This window comes from Aulonocara sp. 'chitande type north' Nkhata Bay, linkage group LG15, assembly GCF_057382095.1.
Source record: "Aulonocara sp. 'chitande type north' Nkhata Bay isolate Kocher_YH1m ecotype deep benthic linkage group LG15, A_spYH_male_GT1.1, whole genome shotgun sequence".
Taxonomy (NCBI): domain Eukaryota; kingdom Metazoa; phylum Chordata; class Actinopteri; order Cichliformes; family Cichlidae; genus Aulonocara; species Aulonocara sp. 'chitande type north' Nkhata Bay.
In genome coordinates, this window is record NC_141358.1 from 10853659 (window position 1) to 10877371 (window position 23713).

Here is a 23713-nt window from a genome sequence, read left to right on the forward strand (position 1 = left end):
AAAAGACACCAGGGGGCGCATTAATAGCTACGGAGCAGAGACAGGACTTCATCCACTGAACTTGTGGCCTGTTAATTTTAAAAGTGAGTTGAGGGGATGGTGTGCCCTTGAAAAGAGCTGTGAGGAATTTAAAGAGCAGATATGGGAATGTCAGATGGTGAACAGAGGAGCTGGACAAACATGCCATGTGCACACACTGAGGTCATAAATTACAGACAAGTGTTCAGAGAATGTGTTACCATGAGGTTATTTTAAATGGTATGAAAAAAACTTATGTCTGTTTGCTCTGTAATAACTGTGGGCAAATTCCCCTTTAAAAATAAATGTGCAACAGACAAGAGAAACATTAGCGAAATAGCAAGAAAATAACATGACTACCTCAAAGTATCCAGACTACGCTACCTACATATCATTTTGTTAACGCTATGATTTTTGACTTGATGACTTTCATGAATATGAGAAACTGAGAAACGATCCGAGACTTACTAACTCAAAATAGCTAAAAATGTAAGAAATTGAAATAAACTCTAGAAATTATAAAATACATATAATTACATTTGTGTCTGACAATCTCGACATATTCAAAATTAGTGTGACAGGTACTAGCTTAAAATGCTAAGACCATTTAAGCTGACTCAAATTTTGAATTTATGGATGGCATTTTTTTTCAGTTGCAGAAAAACGAAAATAATAAATTAATAAAATGAATGTTTGTGTTCGACAGTTATTTATTTATTTATTGGGGGGTGGGGGGGGGGGGGGGTTTAATGTACTTATGTAAAGTCAGGGTTAGGGTTGATGAGAGATTTACTAACTCTATATAAATATATATATATATAATAAAAAAAAACTAAGTATAAGACTTATTAAGTCAAACCATTTGAGAAAGATTTTAATTTTGATTTCAGATAATAAATAAATAAATAAAAAATACGATCCAGGATCTACAGCTTCCAGGTTTCCTGCTCGTTTCCTTCCTTGTTCCGTTTTCTGAAGAGCTCCGGTCCTTGTTTTGTGACAGGCCGCTCTCTCCGGAGGGAGGCAGGTAAACTCTGCGCTTCTTTCTGGCTCCGGCTCCACTCGCTACAGGTGGTTGTAGTATTTTCCGGGTTTTTATTTGTACTTTTCCCTACTTTTCCTTGTGATTTTTTTTTCTTTCCAGCCTGCACTGTGTCTGGTTGAATTTGAATAGACTTTAGGAGGCAACGTCTGCAGTGTACAGCAGCACAAAGTCCCCATGCTTTGAAAATCAGAATATGGCGGGATTCAAGGATTATTCCTCAACCGCGGGGAGGGAGTTCGTGTTGGGTTTGTTTTAAAGCTTTGTTTTTCTCGGCGTGAACACTTTTCGGTCCCGCTGGAGTTATTGGTATGAAATAAATATGCCCTTTCACCAGAGGAATATCGAGCCCCGCCGTGTGAGCAGGCTATCGGCGAAGAAGGATGGCTGGAAACCCAGGGAAGAAGCCGGCAAACGCAAACTGCGAAAACCCGTTTTGTTCTCATCGCTGGATGAGGTTGGCTGTCATACGCTGACTAACGTAATACATCAACTTTCCGACCTTTCCCGACATGCCAGCGACATCTTCCTGGGCATCGAGATGGAGGCGGGGATGGTGTTTAGAAGATCCTGCAGGATCGAGGAGCGCCTGCAAATTCTGCAGGATGAAGTCCACAAGCTTGATCCCAAGAAAGTGAAAATCCGTGAGTCTGCACTGTTGGCCACTTGTTTTTGTCCCTCTTACTCTACTGATCTTTCGGCTCCAATCACTTTAGCTTTCTATGAAATGCTTACAAGCCACTATAGAGCACTAAATGAGATCCAGAGACATGCAAAAATGCATGCAGTGAGTTCATATTTGTAGATATGATGTGCATGTTATGTATGATTCGAGAGTTTAAATATGTCTGTGTGAGAGAGGTGCGTCTACCTTCTGGCTTTTCCTGTTATGATAACATGCGCAGTAGTGTGGAGAGGTCCAAGGTGACTGTCATGATTTGTCTTTTTAAAAGAGTCAAAGAGGAGTGACCACTGACTCCTGCCCACATGGCTTTATTTGCCTGATTGGGACTTATGTTAACAGGGGCATTGTGTCAGAAATGATGGATATCCTCTCAACATACTGGCCATCTGTATCCAGGTCCTCAAAGGGCACTGAGATCCCAGGAGACCCTTCACCTTCCTCATCTCTCCTTAATGTCCATAAAGCTGATAAACACACAGACAAATGGAAAATCAATTTCTTTACTTTTAAAGTTTTGTGATTTGTTTAGCCTGCTTTTATTAAAGCTCCCTCCTTTAGGAGGGTTAAATATTAACTGAGACTGACTCATGCTCTGGTGACTGTGCAAGCAAGACTGAGAGATAGGCCTGCTGAGCTGCATACCTGAGGCAGAGCCTTTGAATGACTGCATATCTGCCTCTCGACACCTATTTAAGACTCTGTTATGTGGTAATGTGTGTAAACCCAGCAGTTAAGGGATCATGTTTTCTATTGAGTCCCTGCCTCTTTTTCTTATCTAACTTGCTTCCGAAATGTATTGCAAAGTAGTGCTGGGAAGATTGGTGCAAATTCCTCTAAACCCAAGTGAAAGAGGAGGATTTCATCTCTGACTCACTCACTTTTGTTTCCTTTTTACTGTCCTTCCTCCTGCATTTGATCTGCGTCTGTCCATCCTGCCTTGTGTCTAAATATGACTCACCCTTTGTCACACAAACACACACAGGTTCAAAAGTGACTGCAGAGAAATGATAAGCCGAACAGGCAGACAGATCCCAGACGGAGGTGAAGGGGTGTAGGGGTGCCCACTACATGACAGCAACCAGTCCCAGTCATGACTCGACTGCTCCCATTTTCTGTACCTGTTGGAAGTTTTGATGCGGTTTTAGGCGGGACTGGGAGCTCTTTCTGAAAGGGTTTGTCTAATTTAAAGACCTGATTCATCAGAAGCCGAAGACGAGGTGTGAGAGAGTAGGCTGGAATGCGGTGTGTTACGTCGCGATCTGCAGTTCCCACACGCCCTCAAAGCCGTGTGTTAGGTTTACAGAAGCGCTGAGTCTAGATTTATTACAACGCAGACACTGAAGCTCAACGCCAGCTTTTTCCACACATGGAAACACCTGTATTTTTTTTTTTTTTTGAAGTGCCCTCCAGCGTTAATCCATGAAAAGAGTCCTGGATCTGAATATGCCAGAACACCTGGCAGAGTTACTTTGAATTTGGTATTTGAATAAAAGTTACTGTGTCATGCGCATGACTCCAGGAAACAAAGCATTCTTTGCCATGTTGTGCTATTTCACAGCTGTTTCTCACTGGTTTACAAAGTGAGGAGCGGCTGTTAAATGACAGTGTTTAGAGTTGGTGTTTACCTCAAATCCATGATGAGACATAATGGTATGTTGCTTGTTGGGTAGTGCTGACTACCCAACCCTGAGGAATGCACTGTATTACATAAATTTACCAGCCTGCTTGTAAATATCTGCGGCTGGTCACCCTGTTGTCTTCTGCTCCTGTGGCTCAGGGTTCCTACGCTAACCTCAGAGCTCTGAGCCAGATCATGTTACTGGTGAGGGGCATGAAGAGGGGCTCTTGTGCACTGAAAAACTGACATTGAAGGAAGGGCGAAGTAAGAGTGTGTGTGTTTGCGCACTCCTACCTCTACACTCAGTGTAATCAGTGGCAGTTTGAACAGAGACATGATAGGAAAAAGGGATTTCCTCATTGTGTGTATTTTGTCTGCTTTATTCCACTGTTGATCCATGTGTTCTGAAGGAGCGGACCCCAGAGCAAAGGTCACAGGTCATCCTCTCATGCCTCAGCGGGGAACACCTGACACTCAGAGTCAAGAGTTTAAACAAAGTCTAGTTTGGTTAGCTTGGATTTCTGCTGGCTGCCAACAACAGCCACTCCTGCTAAGTTTGGCACATGGATCTCGTTTGCTCCACCCTGGTGTATTACTTGTATTAAGTGCAATTGTATTAATAATATTAATAAGGCTAATGCCATGGATAGTAGAAATAAAAACAGTTTCAAGTCCCTTAACCATGCTGTTTGTTCCAGATGAAGATGTATTATTATGCCTTAACTAATCCAAACATCTATCTCTCTAGCTTTCTCATCAATACTTGATTGTTTTGGAGCTCATACTGATACACAGACTCATAAATACAGTTCAAGTCAGACACCGTTCATTGACAGTATCCCTCCACTACCTATTTCCTGTCATTTCTCCCCCTTCATCTCTACAACCCATCTTTTGTTCCTCATGAGAAAAGTTCGACCTTGAGAACCACGCCAGACTCTGCTTCCCCCAGAGGTCTGTGCACTTCTGTACACCAAGTAGCCATCGCTGTGATGTCACAAGCTTGACTTTTACTTGAAGTATGAATTTAGCTACATATTAGAAACGTATTCTTTTCTGCCAAATATAACTCTGGGTAGATTTGGGAGTATGCTATTTTAATGTTAAAAGTAGGTCATACTAGTGAAGGTTAATTGGAGAAAGGAGAAACTTGGGGCCTTCTTTTGTCAGTTAACTTGATGCCGACTAGCAGAGACACACACACACACACACACACACACACACACACACACACACACACAGAATTAAAAAAAAAAAAAGCATGTTTCCAGCTGACCTGCTAATGTCTACAGTCCATCTTGTCTCCCATACACACACTGATATACATGTTAAGTGCTTGGACATTCCTCCTCCTATCCCTCAGATATTTATAGGCATAGTCTTTGCCCGATGCTCTTTCATGAGTAGCAATGTATGCTATCATGTTTAGGGTGTGTTGCTATGTTCAAGTGGTTCTTCTTGTGTTGGGAGGGGGAGTTCATCCTCAGAGTGGGACTGCAATCAGTTATTCAGATAATAACAGTGGAACTGCTTGACTGACATCAAAGTTGCATCCATGTCAAAAGCCAACGAACAACAAATTAGTCGTGCCTGGATAAACTAATTGGTGTTTGTGGCTTTTTTTCTAACCCTCTTTTCCTGTTTGCCACACAAATGCACACTCACATGCACAGCCCTGTTTATCCTACCTCAGTTCTCCCTAGTCACTATTCACTCTGGCCCACTGTGGTCCCCTTCATTCATCGATAGAGAGCAGTCATTACGCAGCCAGAATCCACAAGTCGGTTCCCACGGCGCTCGTTCCAACGCCGGCAGCCTGGCCTGGTTTTAGAGGTCGACCTTCTCCCATCAGGAACAAAAGAGATGGGTCGAAGAAATGAAGGGAAAAAGTGAGAGAAAATGAGTGGGAAGGGGCTGTGGAAGTGGAGGGATATTGCCAGTGAACTGTGTCTGACTTGGACTGTGTGTATGAGATTGTGTGTTTGAATCTACAGGCAGTGCTCTCTCACGGCTCCAATACATCCCTGGATTTAGATACATCCCATCGACTCAGTGCTGTCTTGCAGTTTCTTAAAACATAATCTGTCAGAGACAGATTTGCTGTTGATGGTGGGAGACAGTCGAGTTAATAAGGAAACAGCTAAATTTAGATTTGTGTATATGCGAGCGCTGCCCTGACTGTGTTTAACCCCCGATTCGAGCCACAAGATCATTCTTACAGTATACAGTAGTGTATTTTATCACTTATTTTACACCAGTAGAAGATGATAGGCCTAAGCTGTGGTAATCTGGTTGGTTAATGGCTCCGTTTCCTGGCCGCTTCTCCTCCTCACTTGTGTCACTCAACTGCAGCTGTAATAGATCTAGTTATTTCCTGAGCAAACCACATGTCATGAGAGACCTTACTTATATAAAGTAATAAAAATATCACATCGGTGTTGGAATGGCAACAGATGAAAGCCCTTATAATCTTGGTTGATTTGTATCTCCACTTGTGAAAGTCCAAAAATATCCTTGAACTGGTGGATATGTTTGCGATTACAGTTTTGCTAATAGCAGATGCTGCTTATAGCACCTTTTTTCTTTTTCTTTTTTTTTGTTTAAAGGTTTTTTGTTTCCGTTTCTGTCTCTAAATATAAACTTAACTAAACAAACTGATAAGCTGGATCCCAAATATTCACTAGATGTACCTTTTCAACTTTTTGTTAACACAAAAAAAGAGAAAATATTCAATGGTTGTCAATTTTCTGGGTGGCAATGCCTTGTTAATGTCGGGAGAACGTCCAGACTGCTTCAAGCTGATAGGAAGACAACAGTAAGTCAAATAACCACTTGTTGAAGAAGTTATGCAGAAGAGCATCTCTGAACGCACAAAGCAGATGGGCTACAGTAGCAGAAGACCACACTGGGTGCCACTCCAGTGTCAATGCCACATCCTACCAGAGTATTGTTGCTGGTCACATCCATCTCTCTATGACACAGTGTGCTGATTGGATAACTTGTAACTTGTTTGGTGAACATGACAATGATGTCACTGTCCTTGAATGATCTCCACAGTCACCAGATCTCAGTCCAGTAGAGCAGCGGTCCCCAACCCCCGGGCCACAGACCCTAACTGGTCTGTGAGTCATATGGTACTGGGCCGTGAGAGCTGAGGCATGGGTGTGAAATTTATGGTTTTCAGGGTTTTTTCTTTTTGTTGTTATTTTTTTAAATCGTTTTTATTGTTAACTTGGTTTCCCTGGGTCTTTTCCCGTGTCTTATGAATAAATCTTTTTTTTTTGTACTGGTACTGGTTTTCTTATTTATCCGCGACACCTTAAAGGCCGGTCCGTGAAAATATTGTCAGACATAAACCGGTCTTTGGCGCAAAAAAGGTTGGGGACTTATGCTGACGGCAGTAAACTTAATTAGATAAATCTGTCTCCCTACTGTTGAGATTTCATTGTTGCTGTCGACACACAAACATGCGAACATCTCCGCAATCAGAGAGCACCACATGATGGACTTATAGGTTAGTAAGTCGGCAATTGAGGGTGCTGTGGGGTAATCCAGGGTTTAACCAGCATGCAGGGAGATGAGCAAGATTTAATCCCCACTGTCGTGACCTCTGCCTGACAGGATGCAGTGGGACATCCTCAGGGTTGTGTGTGTTTTTGTGGTATTTTTATTTTCATATATCTGTTTTGATGTGTGTATTTGTACACTCAAAGGCCTTTACACAGATGCATTACATTTGGACCGCTGCTGGAAAATTCAAGTCGAGGTCACGGTCGGGTTTTTACACAGCTATTGTTTTTAGAGGAAAAGTGTCACAAATAGCCTGATGTTTGTTCCCAAATGTATTTCCTACGGAGAGACAAACAAAAGCTGAACCGTCAGCAGATCTCAAGTGAAATCCTGTGTTTGCCTCTAGACCACAGAAACTAAATATATGCAAATATACCTTCTTTTTTTTTTTTTACATGAAATATTGCAAAACATTTTCACAGCTTCTGTGTGAGTGTAAAATGACATTTCAGCAAATTTTCAGCGGCTCTCCTTTTTGCCTCAGCTTTCCCTTCCTCTGTTTTAAAGTCTCTTCCTCGCTCACTCCCTTGCTCTCGCTCTCTTTTCCTGTTGTTTCATATGGTTTCCAGACCTTTCCTCTCTCATCTCTGTCCGTCCTCTACTCTTTGATGTCAACCCTTATACTGCCATGCTGACCACAACAAAGACAAGGACCACGCTCACACTCTCGACTTTCTCTTTTTATAATCAGTTTTTGTCACGATCTTTTCTCTCTTCTTATCTTTTGTTTTTCCTCCAGCTATCCTTTTTTCCCCTTTAAAGCATGTGTTCCTTTTTAAATGTGTTTAATGCTCATTCTTGCCTTTATTTAAAATTTATTGTTGTAATTTTATATTATATAGTGGTTAAACAGCTGTTATTACATGCCTCATGACTGACTAGCTGACTTACTGACTTACTGATCTTCAGATAATCATTGTTTACAGTAGCTTGAGTTTTCAAGATTTATGAATACCCGGAAGAATGTGTGTATATGATGTGTCCATATATATATGGTTAGAGCTTTCACAGTGAGTAAAATAAACTCTAATAATGTTGTCCTACACGTTTTTGTCTGGCGTCCAGGGAAGCCTTTTGTAGATATAGCAGAACAGTGAGAGTAAGAGAGAAGCAATATAGTTTATTGCTGTGCATGAGTGAGATTAGTTATTCTTAATTCAGAAAAACCTACAAGATATCCAAAGATGAAGGCGTGAATTTCCTACTAAAAGTTGCGTCTTTAAATTTCATCTTTTTTAAAATCTTTTATCTTGACTCGTACATTTATGTAATACCGTGCACTGCTATCTACTGTATCCTGCATGTGTTATTAGACATTATATACTGTAAAGCAACCTGTAGAGAAAAACATGTTTGCAGTTGGTATAAAGTGATCCACAACAGGGCATATTATGAGGGTATCAACCTTGCTTTGACTTTTTTCTTTTTTTGCGAAAGGGACAACAGCTGCACAGTGGTGGCAAACCTGGTGCAGCATTTCATGTTTATTTTATGACGTTAAAGAGTAAAAAAAAGTGTCACGTAAAGCTACACAAACATCTGTTGGGAGCAAAATAAAGGATGGATTTTTATCAAGTATTAGATTGTGGTTTATCAGTGATGTGTACAAGAGGCAGACGGAAGGAAGAAGATGGGCCGACAGGGAGGCACATCCATTCCATCCAGTACATAATGACATACTGCAGCAGGTGGGAGCTTATCTAGCAGGAATATAAAGGCTATTGTTATCCTGGATCTGCACTAAAACTGCACTCAAGGCCTGGAAACGCACCATACACACATGTCTGAATGGCTGCCTGAGGAAAAATAAACAAGGATTTTCTGCCACATCTGTCACTTGTGCCACTTAACCAAAGCTCACACAGGAACACACAGGCAGAAGCATGCAGGTCGTGCACTCAAACTCTCTTAGTGGTATGTAGTGTCTATCATTAAAAGAAATAAAATGTAATGGGCCACTTGGCAGCAAATAACACTGTCTGCAGAATATAGATCACATGAAGCCAAGGCTTCAGATTAGATGCAACAGATGACTTTGGGGTAAATTGAAATATTTGCACTTTAAACCTTGCAACGGCAGAGGCTGGTGTGAACCTCCTGCTATATTTGGACTGAATGATAAGTCTTCAGAAACAGCTGTTGGCTGGCTTTTTTCAGGCACATTTTTAGTCCCGTAAACACTGGCGACATTAGCCAACTTGAATATCCTCAGCTGAATAAACAAGTTGCGGGACAAGAGGGTCATCAAGAGGGTTGTTTTTTTTTTTTTTTTTTTTTTTTTTTTTTTTGTAGACTAGCTGATGTAATGTTTAATACTTGATGAACATCTCAGGATTTGTTTATTCAGACATGTGCATTGTGCAACTGACACTTCTGGTTGAACCCGTTGCTTGTAATTCATAGACCGGCAATAGCGAAATCAGTTGATAGTCTTAATAATATAAGGCTAGGTTTCACCAGCTGTGTGATGGAAAAGTTCCAGACGTGCATCAAGTGTCAGCTATGTTGGTTTGAGGTGATGACGGTCTGAGGGAAGTTGTTGGGTAAGCTTTGTAGTTTCACCCTCAGTTTTATTTGTCATATGCAAGCTCGGACAGGGTTCTTGTGTTTACTGATGCTGCTGGGAAGATTGTTAGAATGGTAAAATCACTATGTATCCTGAAGGAGCCATAGTTTTTTAAAAAACTGGATCAGGTAACCCTGAACTCTCTCTTAGTTGTGCTGAAATAGGCCTAGGCTACTGGGGGTTTCCCATGATGCACTGAGTGTTTCATCTTCATGCACCTCTTTTCACCCACTATGTCAGCAGTTCCCAACCTTTTTTGCGCCACAGACCAGTTTAATGTCTGACAATATTTTCACGGACCAGCCTTTAAGGTGTCACGGATAAATATAACAAAATAAAATGATACGACCAAGACAAAAACTGTGGTATTTTGTAAATATAATAATAAACGCGAATTCACTGTGTAATTGTGTAACTTTATTAGCAGCGTCCTCCTGAAATGCACCAACAACACTGAGAGTAACATCCTCCTCTCTGCCCCTTAACGCTCTCTGGTTGATATGGTAACACTTAAATATTTCTTTCAAAATAAGACACAACTATAACACAGGAAAAGACACAGGGGAACCGAGTTAACGGTAAAAACCCCGAAAACCATTAATTTCACCCGAGCCTCAACTCTTGCGGCCCGGAAACAAACAGCTCACGAACCAGTACCGGTCCGTGGCCCGGTGGTTGTGTTTATGCACCACTTTGAATTTAATCATTAGTTATTATTAATCTCGGTCTCTTCCACGGTGTCTATCCCCCCTTGACTCTCACCCCTAACCTGTCACGGCAGATGGCTTGCCCTCTCTGAGTCGGAGGTTACTTGATACTTGCTCACAGGAGGTTGTGTGATCGTTGGGATTTTCTCTGTACTGTTGCACGATCTTTACCATACAAAATAAAGTGCCTTGAAGCAGCTGTTGTGATTTGGCGCTACATAAGTACATTCAATTATACATTACATTAGTCTGCCTTGGGAATCATTCCATATAATGGCCTTCAGTTTCATTATGCCTGCAATCTCTAATTATTTGTATAAAAAAAGTCTTAATTATGTATTATATCAGGAACTTTTCTCTTGATTGTTTTTTTTTCTAATGTTTATTTTTCTTTTCTTTTTGTCAGAGCTGTAAGATAATGTGCCACCTTCCTGGCAGTGGTCAGGAGGTTCATTGTACATACCCCACTCCCTACTTTATGGCTCCCTTTAGTGATTACATTATGCGGCTTTGGTTATTGCATGTTTGTCTGATGATTGTATGGTAAACAATGGCCTGTGCCACCTTACTCGTCACTGTTTCCATTAGACCTATATTGACAACAGAGCACAATAAAGCGAAGAGGCTTGCTGAACTGCAGAGTTTAGTAGAATCTGCTGATCACTTTGACTTGTTTTTTTTTTTCCTTATTTTTTGGCTTTAAACTCTTTAACGCTTGACTTTCCTGATGCCTTTGCCGCCACCTTAAAGAGAAGTTGAAGTAAACAAAATTCAAGACGTAACGTGCAGCCATTACCTGGTGGATACCAGCATACTTTAGGTTTACCCATATTCCTTTGAGTAAACCTAAAGTATGTCAGCTTAATGTTGGTAAAGATCATAAAAAATCTTCACCTTGTCCTGTTAGACTGAACAGTTATGACTGTCTTGACTCATCACCATAAATATCTAAGCTCACCCTGACCAATTTTACTGGCTCATTTTCACCACCCACAAAATCGCCAGAATTGTTTATCTTTCTGTCTGATTAGTCACTGAGATGTATGTGACTTAACATGAGACTGTTCTCTCTCTCTGTATGGTGTTTTTTTGTTTTTTCACCTTGTGTGTGTCATCGTAGTAAAATGTTTTCCCAGGGATGCCTACTGTAGTGGAAATTGCCACAAATGTAGGACTGAGAACTTTGACAGGTGTTTACACTGGAAGTCTGGACTGATTTTGTCGATATGATAACATCACAACTTTGGCAGCTGCAGGACTACTGAATTTTTTTCAGTGAAGTTTCCTATTCCCTCTCAGATAATTAAGTATTTGGTTTGGAAGTCCTCTCAGACTGCAAGCTCAAACTCTCAAACAGTTAGAAGAAAAATTCCTGCGAGTGCAACAGGCGTAAAGATGCATAGTGAGAGTTTTGAGTTGTTTTGTTTACTTCGGTAATTTCTTTTCAATTAATTACTCAAATGGGCATCGGTATGAAGCCTTTGTTTTTCCTTCTTTTGCCTGAAGCACTTTCTCGGCTCATCATTAATCACCGTCTCGCTGCAGAAGGCTCCATGGTGTTTGCATGTGTGTCTGAGAAAGTGTGTGTCACTGTGAAATATGACATACTCCATAAAGGAATCCCCATTGACTACTGAATCTTCCTCTGTAGCAGCTTTAGCTGTCTGCCTCATCCACAGAGACCTCATTGTGCATATATGTGTGTGTGCCTTCACTTAAACTTATTTGTGCTCTTCCAGTCTTCCATTCATCAGTATTAGCGCAGCCTGGTGATGGAGTGGTTAACACTGTCACTTCACAACAAGAAGTGACAACAAGAAGGCTGGCTGGGGGCTTTCTGCTTTGAGTACATCCTCTGGGTACTTTTTCCCAGAGCTCTTTCCATGCATTTTAGGCTAATATTGTTCTAAACTGGCTATGGATGTGCAGTAGGTATACGTTTGAACAGAACAAAATAAAGTGTTGTATGAGTGTATGGATAAAATGTGACTTTTTATGTGAAGTGCTTTGTCAGTAAAAATAGAGAAGCACTATATAAATTTGAGTACATTTACACTAAATTCTCTGTTTTACCAAGGCTACTACATGCACACCATTGTTTTTCTTGTGACATTACCAATAAGTTTGATGTGTCACATGGCCCTCTTCCTATTGTATCCAAGATGGCCGACATCTAAATGGCCACCATGGTCACCACCCGTCTTGAGGAGTTTGCCCCCTCACATATACTAATGTGCCACAAACAGGACTTTAATATCACCAACCATTCCCATGTTATTAAGATGTATCCATATAAATGGCCCACCCTGTACTATGGATGTTTTCTTTTTAGCACTGTGTACCTCCTTGCAACCAATTTCCTTACAACTTGTGGTTGCCAAGCAGTCGGTGACGAATCTCTAAGCCTCGTCTTTGACAAACAACTTCATAATGACTGCTAACAACCTCCACCAACCACTTGCCAACCTGTCAGGCTTTTTTTCTTCTTCTTGCAGCTGATGGTTTGCAGGGGTTGCCGATCAGTGTCTCGGGCTGAATAACTGTGGCCCAACAAACAGCAACAGAAATTTGTTTATTGTTGTGATTTTGTCTGTTAAACATGAAACTTGCCTAAGGAGGGAAAATGAGGTTCAGGGACTGGTTGCAACATGTGCTGACGTCTATCAACACTCAGAAAAGAATAATAACTTGGATAAACACATGTAAACAATAAGGCACTGGCCTTGAAGTGGTAATGTGGGCTCTCAATTGTGCTTTTCAGTGCATGGTTTGTGGATCATAACTCACACAAAGAGGAAATAAAACTAGTGCTAGACATGCACAGTGATCGTCCTTGGGCATAGGGATTCACTGTTCCTCAGTAAACCTCAGCATGTCAGAACACTCAGCGTTATTAATGTTAATACTTGATGATTATGAGATGGTGTATTTATTCTGGTTTTTGTTGATACTGTTCTGTTTGACTCGATCACACCTTCACGAGTTTGTTGATAAGTTGCTTGGAGACAAAACAAGGCTCTAATTGTGATTAACCAGTGCACAGATTTGGTCTTAGCGTGGTTGGCCACACACAGCAGCAGAACGTCCTCGAGTCAGAACATCTGTTAAGTGAAAGTGGATAGAGTAAAGGACACGGCTTGCTTCCACGGTCCGATTAAATGTTTCAGGATTGTTGAATTATTGACAGAGAGAGCCACTGAGAGAGCAAGGGACCGAATTTATTGATTGACTTTACAAAAAAACTGTTGAACAGTGTACATATTCACATTCAAACACACACAACAATAGTTTTGTCCAGGTGTGTGTGTGTTTGTGTGTGTTCAAAAGAACAAGAGAGGACATTAATCGAGGCCCTCCCTTGCCACACAGTGAGAAGGGATTTTTTTGGAGTCGGTGACGGGGATTATGGGGAATATTATTTCATATGGCTACAGAATGGTTAATCTCCTTAAGCTCTGCTGGAGTCTGCACACCCATTTCAGTTACTGCCCATTAACGGAGGCTCCATGTGAAGCTGAAAAGACCAGGAAACAAGGGTGTGTGTGTGTGTGTGTGTGTGTGTGTCCATACAATACCTGTTGGTTTATAAATGTTGAAAGACGGTTAGAAACATGAAATTACGGATAACATTAATTAAAGGATCCTTTTAATTATGTTGATATTTGAGCTTGTTTTTAATGCAATAGTAGTTATGTTAAAGTTCTTGTGAGGTCATGTGAATGGCTTTCTCTCATGTATTTCAACCACATTGTCATTCAGGTGCTGTTGCTGTTGGCTCAAGCTTTTCTCTGTCCCACACTCTGAGGTTTACGCTGGCTTCAGAAGGGGGCAGATTATAAATGCAAACCTGCTTTTTTTTGCTTTCTAATGAGATTCTTAGACTCAAATTTGCCTCCTAATCCAAAAGTGCCCTGCTCAAACAGCCTTTGCAATGAAGTGAAAGCCTCTTGGACTTGAATGGTCAAACCTTTTAGGCACTGATATGTGTTTTGAAGGCTGCTGCCAGCTAATGTCCTGGTATATTGACTCAGCTGTGTTTTTGACCTTCTGTCTCTGTGTGTGTGAAAGGAGTGTGTGTGTTTGTGCGTGTGCTTCAGTGAGACAGGCTGTCACCGTCATAGCTGTTTGATTTGGTGTGTTCCCTAGTGTCAGGTAGGTTTTTTTTTTTTTTTTTTTTTTTTTTTTTGGAGTTATTATTATACACAGGTTGCCAAATAGATACTGACGCAGCTTCCAGAGAGTGGACACCACTCACACACTTCACTTTAGTTAATTCAGCTGTATCCCTGATCTGCCTGCAGGAGAAGTGTCTGTGGAAAACGACTGTAAACATGTGAACTGTTACAATAGCAAATAGTAAGTTAATTATGGTAAAAACATAGACGGTATAAAATATGCCAATTAACAGACTAATATTTCTGCCAAATAACAGACTAATAAAAAACTAGAATTTCAACATCAAAAGTGAAAAACTAATTTTTTTGTTCTATACTTAATGTGACCAGATGTCCCTCTTTATGTGGGAGTGAACTGGATTTTATTCCTTTCCCTCTTGTCCTACATCTTGAGATAATGTCCCACATTTTCAATTCAATTCAATAAAACTTTATTGATCCTGAAGGTTGGCCCCGAAGGAAATTGGGTAATTGACCGGTTCTCCACTTTTCTAAAGTCTGGCTTTTACTCGATATATATGAAGGGAAGTCTTTTAATTACAGTCAGAAGATCATGTACTCATCAGGGAAAGTTACAATTTAAAAAAAAAATCCAAAATTTGCAGATGTTGGTGAGTATGATGACAACTAGCACAAAGCAAATTATATAATCAATATAATCTGAGAAATCTGAGTTCTTTGTCTTTTTCTGTTCCTGAAGACAGGAAGTATGTAATTGGTTCTTTTAATTGCCATAAATTTATTTTAAATTAGTTCAAATTCAAATTCAAATTTTATTTGTCACGTACACAGTCATACACAGTACGATATGTAGTGAAATGCTTGGACAACTGCTCGTGACCTAAAGAAAACAAAAAAAGGAAAAGGCTATGAATAAGATAGGAAATAAATATGAAAAATTAAAAAGGGTAAATTTAACTAGGAAGGAATAGAATATAAATTAAGGTTAAAAATGAAATAACTGTACAACACAAATTAGAATGAAGGGTAAATTTAACTGGGAAGAATAAGATAAAGATAAATATATAAATTAAAGTTGAAAATAAAATAACTGTACAACAAAATACACAATACACAATATAGAACTATATAAGAATGTATGAAGAAATCTAAATATAAATAAATATATACACAATAACAGCAGCTGTACAAGTATTAACCGGAAATGAAGAATATAGTGACCAGTGTTGTGCAAAAACAAAGTCCAGAAAGTCCAGTGTGTGTGTAAGAACCATATGTGTGGGTCAGTACTGTGTGGTGGTGTGATTGAGAGACCGTATCGCCTGCGGGAAGAAGCTCCTCCTCAGTCTCTCTGTGTTGGTCTTCAGGGAGCGGAATCGCTTTCCTGACCTCAACAGAGAGAACAGTCTGTTGTTGGGATGGCTGAGGTCCTTCACGATCTTCCTGGCCTTGGTCCAGCACCGCCTGCTGTAGATTGAGTGCAGGTCAGGGAGCTCGGAGCGGATGGTGCGCTCAGCTGACCGCACAACCCTCTGTAGAGCTCGTCTGTCCTGCATGGTGCCGTTCCCGAACCAGGTTAAGATGTTTCCCGCCAGGATGCTCTCTATGGTGCACGAGTAAAAGTTCCTGAGCACCTTGGAGGGCAGTTGGAAGTCTCTCAAGCGTCTGAGGTGGTAGAGACGCTGTCGGGCCTTTTTCACCACGGTGTTGATGTGACAGGACCATGACAGGTCCTGCGTGATGTGAACTCCGAGGTATTTGAAGCTGTCCACTCTCTCCACTGGGCACTCGTTGATGACGGGGGTCTGGTAGTTCCTCTCCTGCTTGGTGCTGAAGTCCACTATCAGCTCCTTTGTCTTACTGACGTTTAGAAGGAGGTTGTTCCTCTGGCACCAGTTCTCCAGATTCCTAATCTCCTTCAGGTAGGCCGTCTCGTTGTTATCAGAGATCAGGCCCACCACGACGGTGTCGTCAGCAAACTTGATGATGGTGGTGGAGCTGGTAGTGGCCACACTACCAGCTAGTTTATGTTCAAAACATGTCAGCCAGTAATGGAAAATGCTTGGTGCAACTTTAAAATTCCTACAAAAAGTAATACCAATAAAATGAAAGTTGGTGGTGCTGCATCCCGTTTCTTTACAACAGAGATCTGGTAAGTTGCCTGTCAGGCGTGTTTTCGTACAGAATCCTGCAGAGTAACAAATGTTTTCATACTGAAAGAGTCTGGAGGCACCGTGGTCCCAGCTGTAGGTTATGAAGCAGACTTGTGGTACCGGTGTATCAGGTAACTGTTATTGTGCGCCTGTCAGTGGTATCATAAGGGCTGAAGTCACCGTAGCCCAGTTTCACTCGTGTTGAGTTCATTGGTGATCGAGAGGGATCTGGTTCCTACCTCAGAGCGCTTTTGTTTGTTCAGTGTGTGCATGTTTCAGGTTGTGCTGTAAGTGTACACAGACGCGGTGTTTTTGTGTCATTTTAACCCCCTCCTCTTGTTTTCTTTAACTTGATCACATATGGTTCCAGTGCAGGTTGTATTGTGTTTTTGATAGCTAAAACAGTTAACTTTTTAACTGCCTGTGAGAAAATGCATCAGCATATAACAAGACCGAGAAGAGAGAGAGGATGTTTCACCTTTTTAATTACTTTCTGTGCTTATTTGTGTGCAAATGTCTAATTTCTTTTTCCTCACTTGCGTCTCTTTCTCGGTTCTTAGTGAGAATGTGAGGGGTTGGGCAAATGAGTACTCCTTAGGTTTTAAGCAGCATCACTTGCTTGTAACAAAGAAGTAGTTTCCATGATGCATTTATGGAACTGGAAAATCCCGAATGATGGCAGAGTGGGAAAGATTTCCGGGTCACAGGTGGAGAGAGCACTCAAAGAAGAATAAGTTTGCATAATGAAAAGCACCCACAGTCTGCCTGTTTGCCTCCTGTGATCCTTAGATCTCTCCATCTATTGCACTCTAACACACGCACACACAAACCCACACATTCCTTCTTCGTTTGATCCGTTAGCCTCGGTGGGGCCCACAGTAGCTAAAAGGGCGGCACCACATAAAAGAAAACCCCCTCCTCTCTTCAGTTAAGTACCCTCAACCCCAACAGTGTGCTTCTACTCTCTGCTGGGATTGAGATGATTTCACCCAATCGGCTGCCTCTCCTACTGTCAGGGCCTCTTCTCCACCCCACCCCCAACCTCTTGGAAAAACTTGGGTCTAGAGGCCCAAAGGTCCTGAATGAAGCTGGAGCAGCGAGGCAGGTTAATGGGGCCGGTAAGGACTGTTGCCCTTGAGGGACCAGACCCTGAGTCCCTGAGCCCCCTGGATGTTTGGAGATGAGAGATGAGGATCTTTGTTGTGGGAAGACTGAGGCAGTGATGAGTGGTCTCGATGGAAATTGCAGATCCCCTAGGGCTGGAAGAAAAAAAAACAGGGAAATCCCTCAATCTCTCTCTCTCTCTTTTTTCTTTTTTAAATCATTCATGAAGAATCTGGTCTTTGTTCGGCATTCTATCACCCTGTTTGCTGCCTTGTCTTTCGCTTTAATATCTGCTCCTGTCAGTGTTTCTGTCTTCATTTCTCGCTTTGTCTTTCAAGTTGGAGAAACATTTATTTCTGATCGCTCTCCTGGACAAAACCTGAGTGCAGATGCAAACAAGCTTGTACTCATACTGTAATCGTGGGGTGTGTGCAGACGCTCAGTGTGTACTGTATTGCATTGTAATGTCACTGTTATGTCCTCTTCTTTGTCCACTGCTCACTCCCTTTGACTGAACTTTCCAAACCAGTCAGTCAGGCTCACGGTATTTAGCACATCTCCTCATTCTCCTCCTTGTCCTCTCATCATCCTCCCTCTTCCTTCTTCTCTTGTTTTGTGCATCTTTTCTTAAAGTGTTTTTTTCTGGACTGATCTCCGTGCCGTTGAGGCTGACAAGTCAGACAGGGCTATACACAACAGCGAGGGGAAAGAAAAAGAGGCTAATTCCCCCTGGCAAGACCAGTGAAGTTGCACACAAACACAGGCATTCTTGGCCAGTCTCGATCTCTCCCAGCATGCTGACCATTCGACAACAGTTCCAACTCAGTGGCTCCATAGACGGAGGGGGAGCTGTGACAGGGAGCGAGCGGAAACGAGAGGGTAAAAGAGAGGAGTTGAAAAGGCGAGAGGAGGGTGAAATGCAAGAGGATTAAAAAAGGAAGAAATGAGCAAAAATGGGGGAATTGGAGGCTTTTAACACACACATGACAACACAGACACACAAAAAGGAACTAATGAAGGCATTTTATTTGACTTTTTTGGACACATTTGGAAACTTGGAAAACATTTACACGCTATTTATAAAACTGCTATCGTTGCAGCCATGCTACACTTCATAACTATACACCGCAGCTATGAGCCCCTTGTTTTTTGGATTTATGAGCACAATTTTAGCTGCCTTGTTTCTTTTTTCACATTGTTTTACTTGTGGGATTAAACTATGTAGGAATTTCGGATTTTAAACAATTTTTGTTGATGGAAGCAAGAAGGAGAGGGGGGAAAGTGGGAAAGGTGAAAGGGAGGGACTAGCAGGGAGTTTATGGTAAACAGGCCTAATAGCATAACTGGGTGTCCTAATTGGTCAGGGATGAGTGTGCATTGTTCATGTATGTGTGTGTTGGGGAGAGAGAGTGAGGCTCTTCAGGAAAACAGCTGTCTGAGTGGCTTCTTAAGGCTGGGGGCATTAGGTCGGACGGAGCCCCCTTAACTGGCTAAACCGTCTAAACACACACACCCCTGTCTCTTCACCATATGGGAACCCAGCCCAGTAGGCTTTTCATGTGGTTGCGGGCTCAGGGAGTGGATGGGAAGGGAAGCGGTTTCAGGAGCAGGGAGGTGACACACGAGGTCTGAGCAGTTCTCCTCCTCCTCTCCTCTCCTCCTTGTTTCATCTCTTTGTTTCAACCAAACACTTTGAGAAGTCGGGGTTCATATTTTTCAGGGGCTTGCAGTGACACAGCGGTTCGCGGTTTGGACTCGACCCCAACAGTTTTCCTGTTGCTGCCAGAGTTTGGGCGGAGTGCTTTGGGTGTAGTTGACTAAGTTTTGCCACATGTGTGGTTAGGCAATTAAAGGTCGCACCCCAATACTCTGAGAAAGTCTTTCTTTTTTTTTTTTCTTGCACACTTCGTCTAAACACTGATGTGATGCATGCGTGTAGAGATTGAGTAATGCTGGAATTAATCATCTGACTTATAAATATCCCATAACTACATCTACAGCATGACAAATATACCCTTAAAAAAGCTGTTTTTGCAAAGAATAATCCTTCTGCACTGACAGATTAACCCACTGAATTTTGAATTGTGTGGAGCTACTAAAGTCTGCCAAGCTCAGCCTCTCTCACATATTACTTAATCTCTTCCCCCCATCACCCAATCCCACAAAGAAGCCCATTGTATGAGCTCACATCTACTACCGACCAGCGTAGACAGCTTGAAATGCAGTAACACCATAAGTCACATGGACACATGCGTGCACCCACACACACTAATGCACTACTTTTCTCTGGCTGGCTTTCTTTTGTGGGTCATTGGGACACTGTACATGGAAAGTGGTGACATTTGTATGTGTTTTAGATTTCCAAACTGGAAACACCTTGATGGGAATTTCATAACTGGTCTCTGGGCAACACAGAGACAGACGAGTGGAGTCTTTTGCACCTCCATATCTCTTGCAGCACAACTGGAATTAATTTGTTCTTCTTGTCTCTTTATTAATTTAGTTTCTTATCAATATGACTGATAATGATAGCAAACATTTGTAAATTTATGGTCAGCATTATTAAAACACAGTTATTAGTATCATAGTCACACCCAATCCGCTGCTTTTGCACTGTCTGCAGTTTGCGTCAGCGTTGTGAAGACACTGTATGGAGCTGACTCGTAATCACTGAGCCGTAATGGTGATGTTTTTCATTAGTTAGGCTAATGGCTATGATCTCATCGGTGGAAATGATTGCTTTGTGATGGCATCCAACACAGAGATTGCTGTTTACCTCCAGCACAGCTTAGTTTAGGCTGACAATGTAATTTTTCCAGGTATTTTGTTATATTTTTAAAGAAAAGGAAAGAGGGAAAAACAAATCCATCGGAAACTAATCGGGTGATATGGAGGTGTCTTTCTCTTTATAAATGTCTGTGATCAGCTTAAAAGAAACTTTTATTTACAGGAAATCCTGCTATTGCAATTAAGTTGCCAATGATACATTGACGTTTAAACCCCGGTCGTAATCTTATAATAGGAGACGATTTGAGGTAGAAAATCACCGGTGTTGCTGGTAACTTTAAAGATGGCTTTGTTCTATTCAGTAACCAACGACAGTTCGACAACACTCTGCACCACCCACCCTGCGGTTCAAATGCTCCCTGTCCTCTGCCTGTTGATACATTTCTAGCTATGGTTCAGCCTAAATATGGAGATTTTTCGAAACATGGACTCTTGCAAACATGATCTTTTGGGTCAGGCTGTGTGTGGCTTGTGTGTGGCTTGTAAAGCCACACACGGCCTAAACTTTGGTTTTCATAAACAGTTTTAAAAGCTGGTTTCTCTATCCAACTAAATGTAAACACAGAAATTAGTCCCCTGGGCTCTAATTATAGGACTCCTCAGTGGCTGTAGTGTTTTAGTGGGGCACTTAGGAGACTGCTCATTTTCCAGAAATCAGCTTTCCCAGATCTCAATGATGTTTGTACTGAGTACATAATTAGCCTGGCCTAATTTGGGTATCTGTGAGAATAAGACCCAAGGTGGAAAGTCCAGTTTGTGTCCTTACAGGATGCATTGATGATTTTAGGGGATAATGTTTACTTCATTCATGGACACAGTCTCACATGCACTCACTGCTACTGGTTATTGTGTTTCCAAGACTGTAGCTCTGAACTGCGGTCGGTGTGCCCCGCTACTGTGTGGTGGTGACATGTAGTGATAGGCCTTCTGTTGCTGTCTTTCCTCTGCTGCAGCCCTCCACTGATGCTGTCCAGACACACACACTCTCAGACACACGCATTGCTGCCTCATGATAGCTCAGCTGTCTCAAAGCTAGTGCCCAGTATTAAAGAAGTCTGTACTTCCTTTAACATCTTCATATTTTTTCCTTCTGTCTGCTTATTCCTTCACCTGTCTTTTTATTTCGCTAAGCTGTAGCAGTGATGGGATACAGCATGACCAAATGTTTTTAAGCTCAATCAGTGGAAAGACAGCGCAGCTTGATTTATGGTAAATACATGTGTGTGTCTGTTTGATTGTGGTTGTGTCCATAATTGAAACCCTTGTCGATTTGTTCCCATGCTGATAATAAGTGTGAATTAAGCATCAAATGATGAGGAGTGTGAGAAAAAGTCTGGTCTCACGGACACTTGTGACACACACACACACACACACACACACACACACACACACACACACACACACACACACACACACACACACACACACTCTGAGTGTTAAGATAAGAGTTAAAGCCCTCGGCGGCTCATGTGGCAGTGTTTTCAGTCCTGCGTGTCGACTCAGACCAAAGCCGCTGAAGCACAATATGAATCTGCACGTTTGTACCTGTGTGCTCTTTTATATTTAAAACACATCCCTAACATCAGTGAGTCTGTTCAGAATTTCTGAAGGTACTGAGGTGTTTGTGTTGTTACTGTTTCACACACTGAGTTTATTGCCTTTGTGTCTTTTCCTTCTCAGTATTTGTTGTCATATTTGTCTTCTGCCATTTTTCCAAATTCTGGATGTTTTAGAGACAGGAAGAAGAAGAAAAAGAGGAGGAAGAGGAAATGCAGGGCGCTTGGAAATAGAAATCCTTGCTTTACATGCTTTTGTGTTTCTCCGAATGCTCAGTTGTTCACAGTTGTGGCAACAGCTCTCCGGCTTTTTGCACGTACCAGATTGTTGATACGTACACTCTGCCAGGCAGAAGAAGTTAGAGTGATGTGTGGGAGGAAGAAGAATGATAAATTCAGCGATGAACAGAGATAGAAAAAGTGTGGAGTGAAGGGAGTCAGACAACGGATGCTGTGAATATGCAGATAGTCTGCACGTGACTCCGTTGCTCAGATTTATTCAACTCTCCCTGCTACCTTGCTTTGGCATTTAGGTTAACCATCTCTTCCCTGATCACATTTCAGACCATGAACCATGAGCTAACCATTTGATAGCCATACATTTCTCAGCATCCTGTGGGAGATGCCACTGTCAACTACATCCTGTTCCATTTCCTGACCCCGTCACCATTCTCCCTAAACCCCAGACCCTCGACAGCACACTCAGAACGCAGAGGAAAAATGCTCTTATTAGGACAACCGTCTCATCCAGTCGCCTGCCTTAGCATGTTCTTTGCGATTGTTTTCCAGTCCAGCCACAGGATGTGACACGTCTCTCGCCGTTGTTTCCTGCTGCATTGGAAAAGTAGAGCAGCAGTGATGAATTTGTCTGCGGAAAGGGTTAGCCAAAAAGGTTTCCGCATGCTCTGCAGGTTATGATTAAAGCAAACAATGTAAGCACCGGTGCGGAAAGTTGTTCACACACATAATTACCTCTTTTTTTTCTTTTTTTTTTTGAGTTTATTTTATATGGAGACCAACCTAAAATTTTGTGCATAGAACAGACAAAGGAAAAACATAATAGGTGCAAAAAGTAACCACATTTAAGTCTGTCTCAATAATCAAAATTGGTTTGGTAGAGTCCCGGCCTTTTCTCTTCTTAATTGTAAGTGGTGTCTGTAATTGCATCAGGTTTAGAGGACCTCTTTGTGTACCAGTGGAGGGGATGAGGAAACGGGCCAGGAGGCATAGAAGGAAAATGGTGACAGGATGATGGGACACTTGGGAGCAGAGGGTAAAAGTCAAGATGCTGCTGAAGAGGTGAAGAAGTGTAGAGGTGGGGAGACCTGAACCGAGCATTGAGGATGGGGGATGTAAGAGTTATTTTACATTGTCGCTGGACCAATGAAACAACATGATAAATGTGTAAAATTACAGAAAAGGAACTTCCTGTTATTTAATTGTTTATAAGTTAATTAATTACTTTGGTGTACTGTGAATAGGAGTAGGGGTGTACAGTTAAAAGTTCAAACTCTATGCACTCCTTCGCATTTTCTAAAGCACATTTTCAATTCTTCGCTGGGCTGATTTTGGACCCCGGGCCTTATGTTTGACACCCCTCATTTAAAACATAAAAGTTCGGAAGGTGAGACAGGTAGTTGGGAACTTGGAGTCCCGTACAAGCTCGCTTTCTCATTGGTGGCTCAGATCAAATGCAACCTGCCCATTCTTCAAGCTTGATTGCTCAGCAGCTTAAACGCACAAAGAACCTATTTCACAAGTGTGTGTTCTT

General features: G+C 41.7%; 1 protein-coding gene across 3 annotated transcripts in view; it reads left to right on the forward strand.

Moving 5' to 3' along the window:
• Positions 1-994: 994 nt before the first annotated feature.
• Positions 995-23713, forward strand: part of nhsl1b (NHS-like 1b) — a 101203-nt gene continuing 78484 nt past the window's right edge. The window contains exon 1 of one of the 3 annotated variants that reach the window (XM_086264084.1): positions 995-1704. In XM_086264084.1, coding sequence (XP_086120210.1) covers positions 1383-1704 — 322 coding nt within the window. In that variant the 5' untranslated portion in view covers positions 995-1382. The remainder of the gene's footprint in view (positions 1705-23713) is intronic. The other 2 variants (XM_086264081.1, XM_086264082.1) reach the window with 2 other exon arrangements.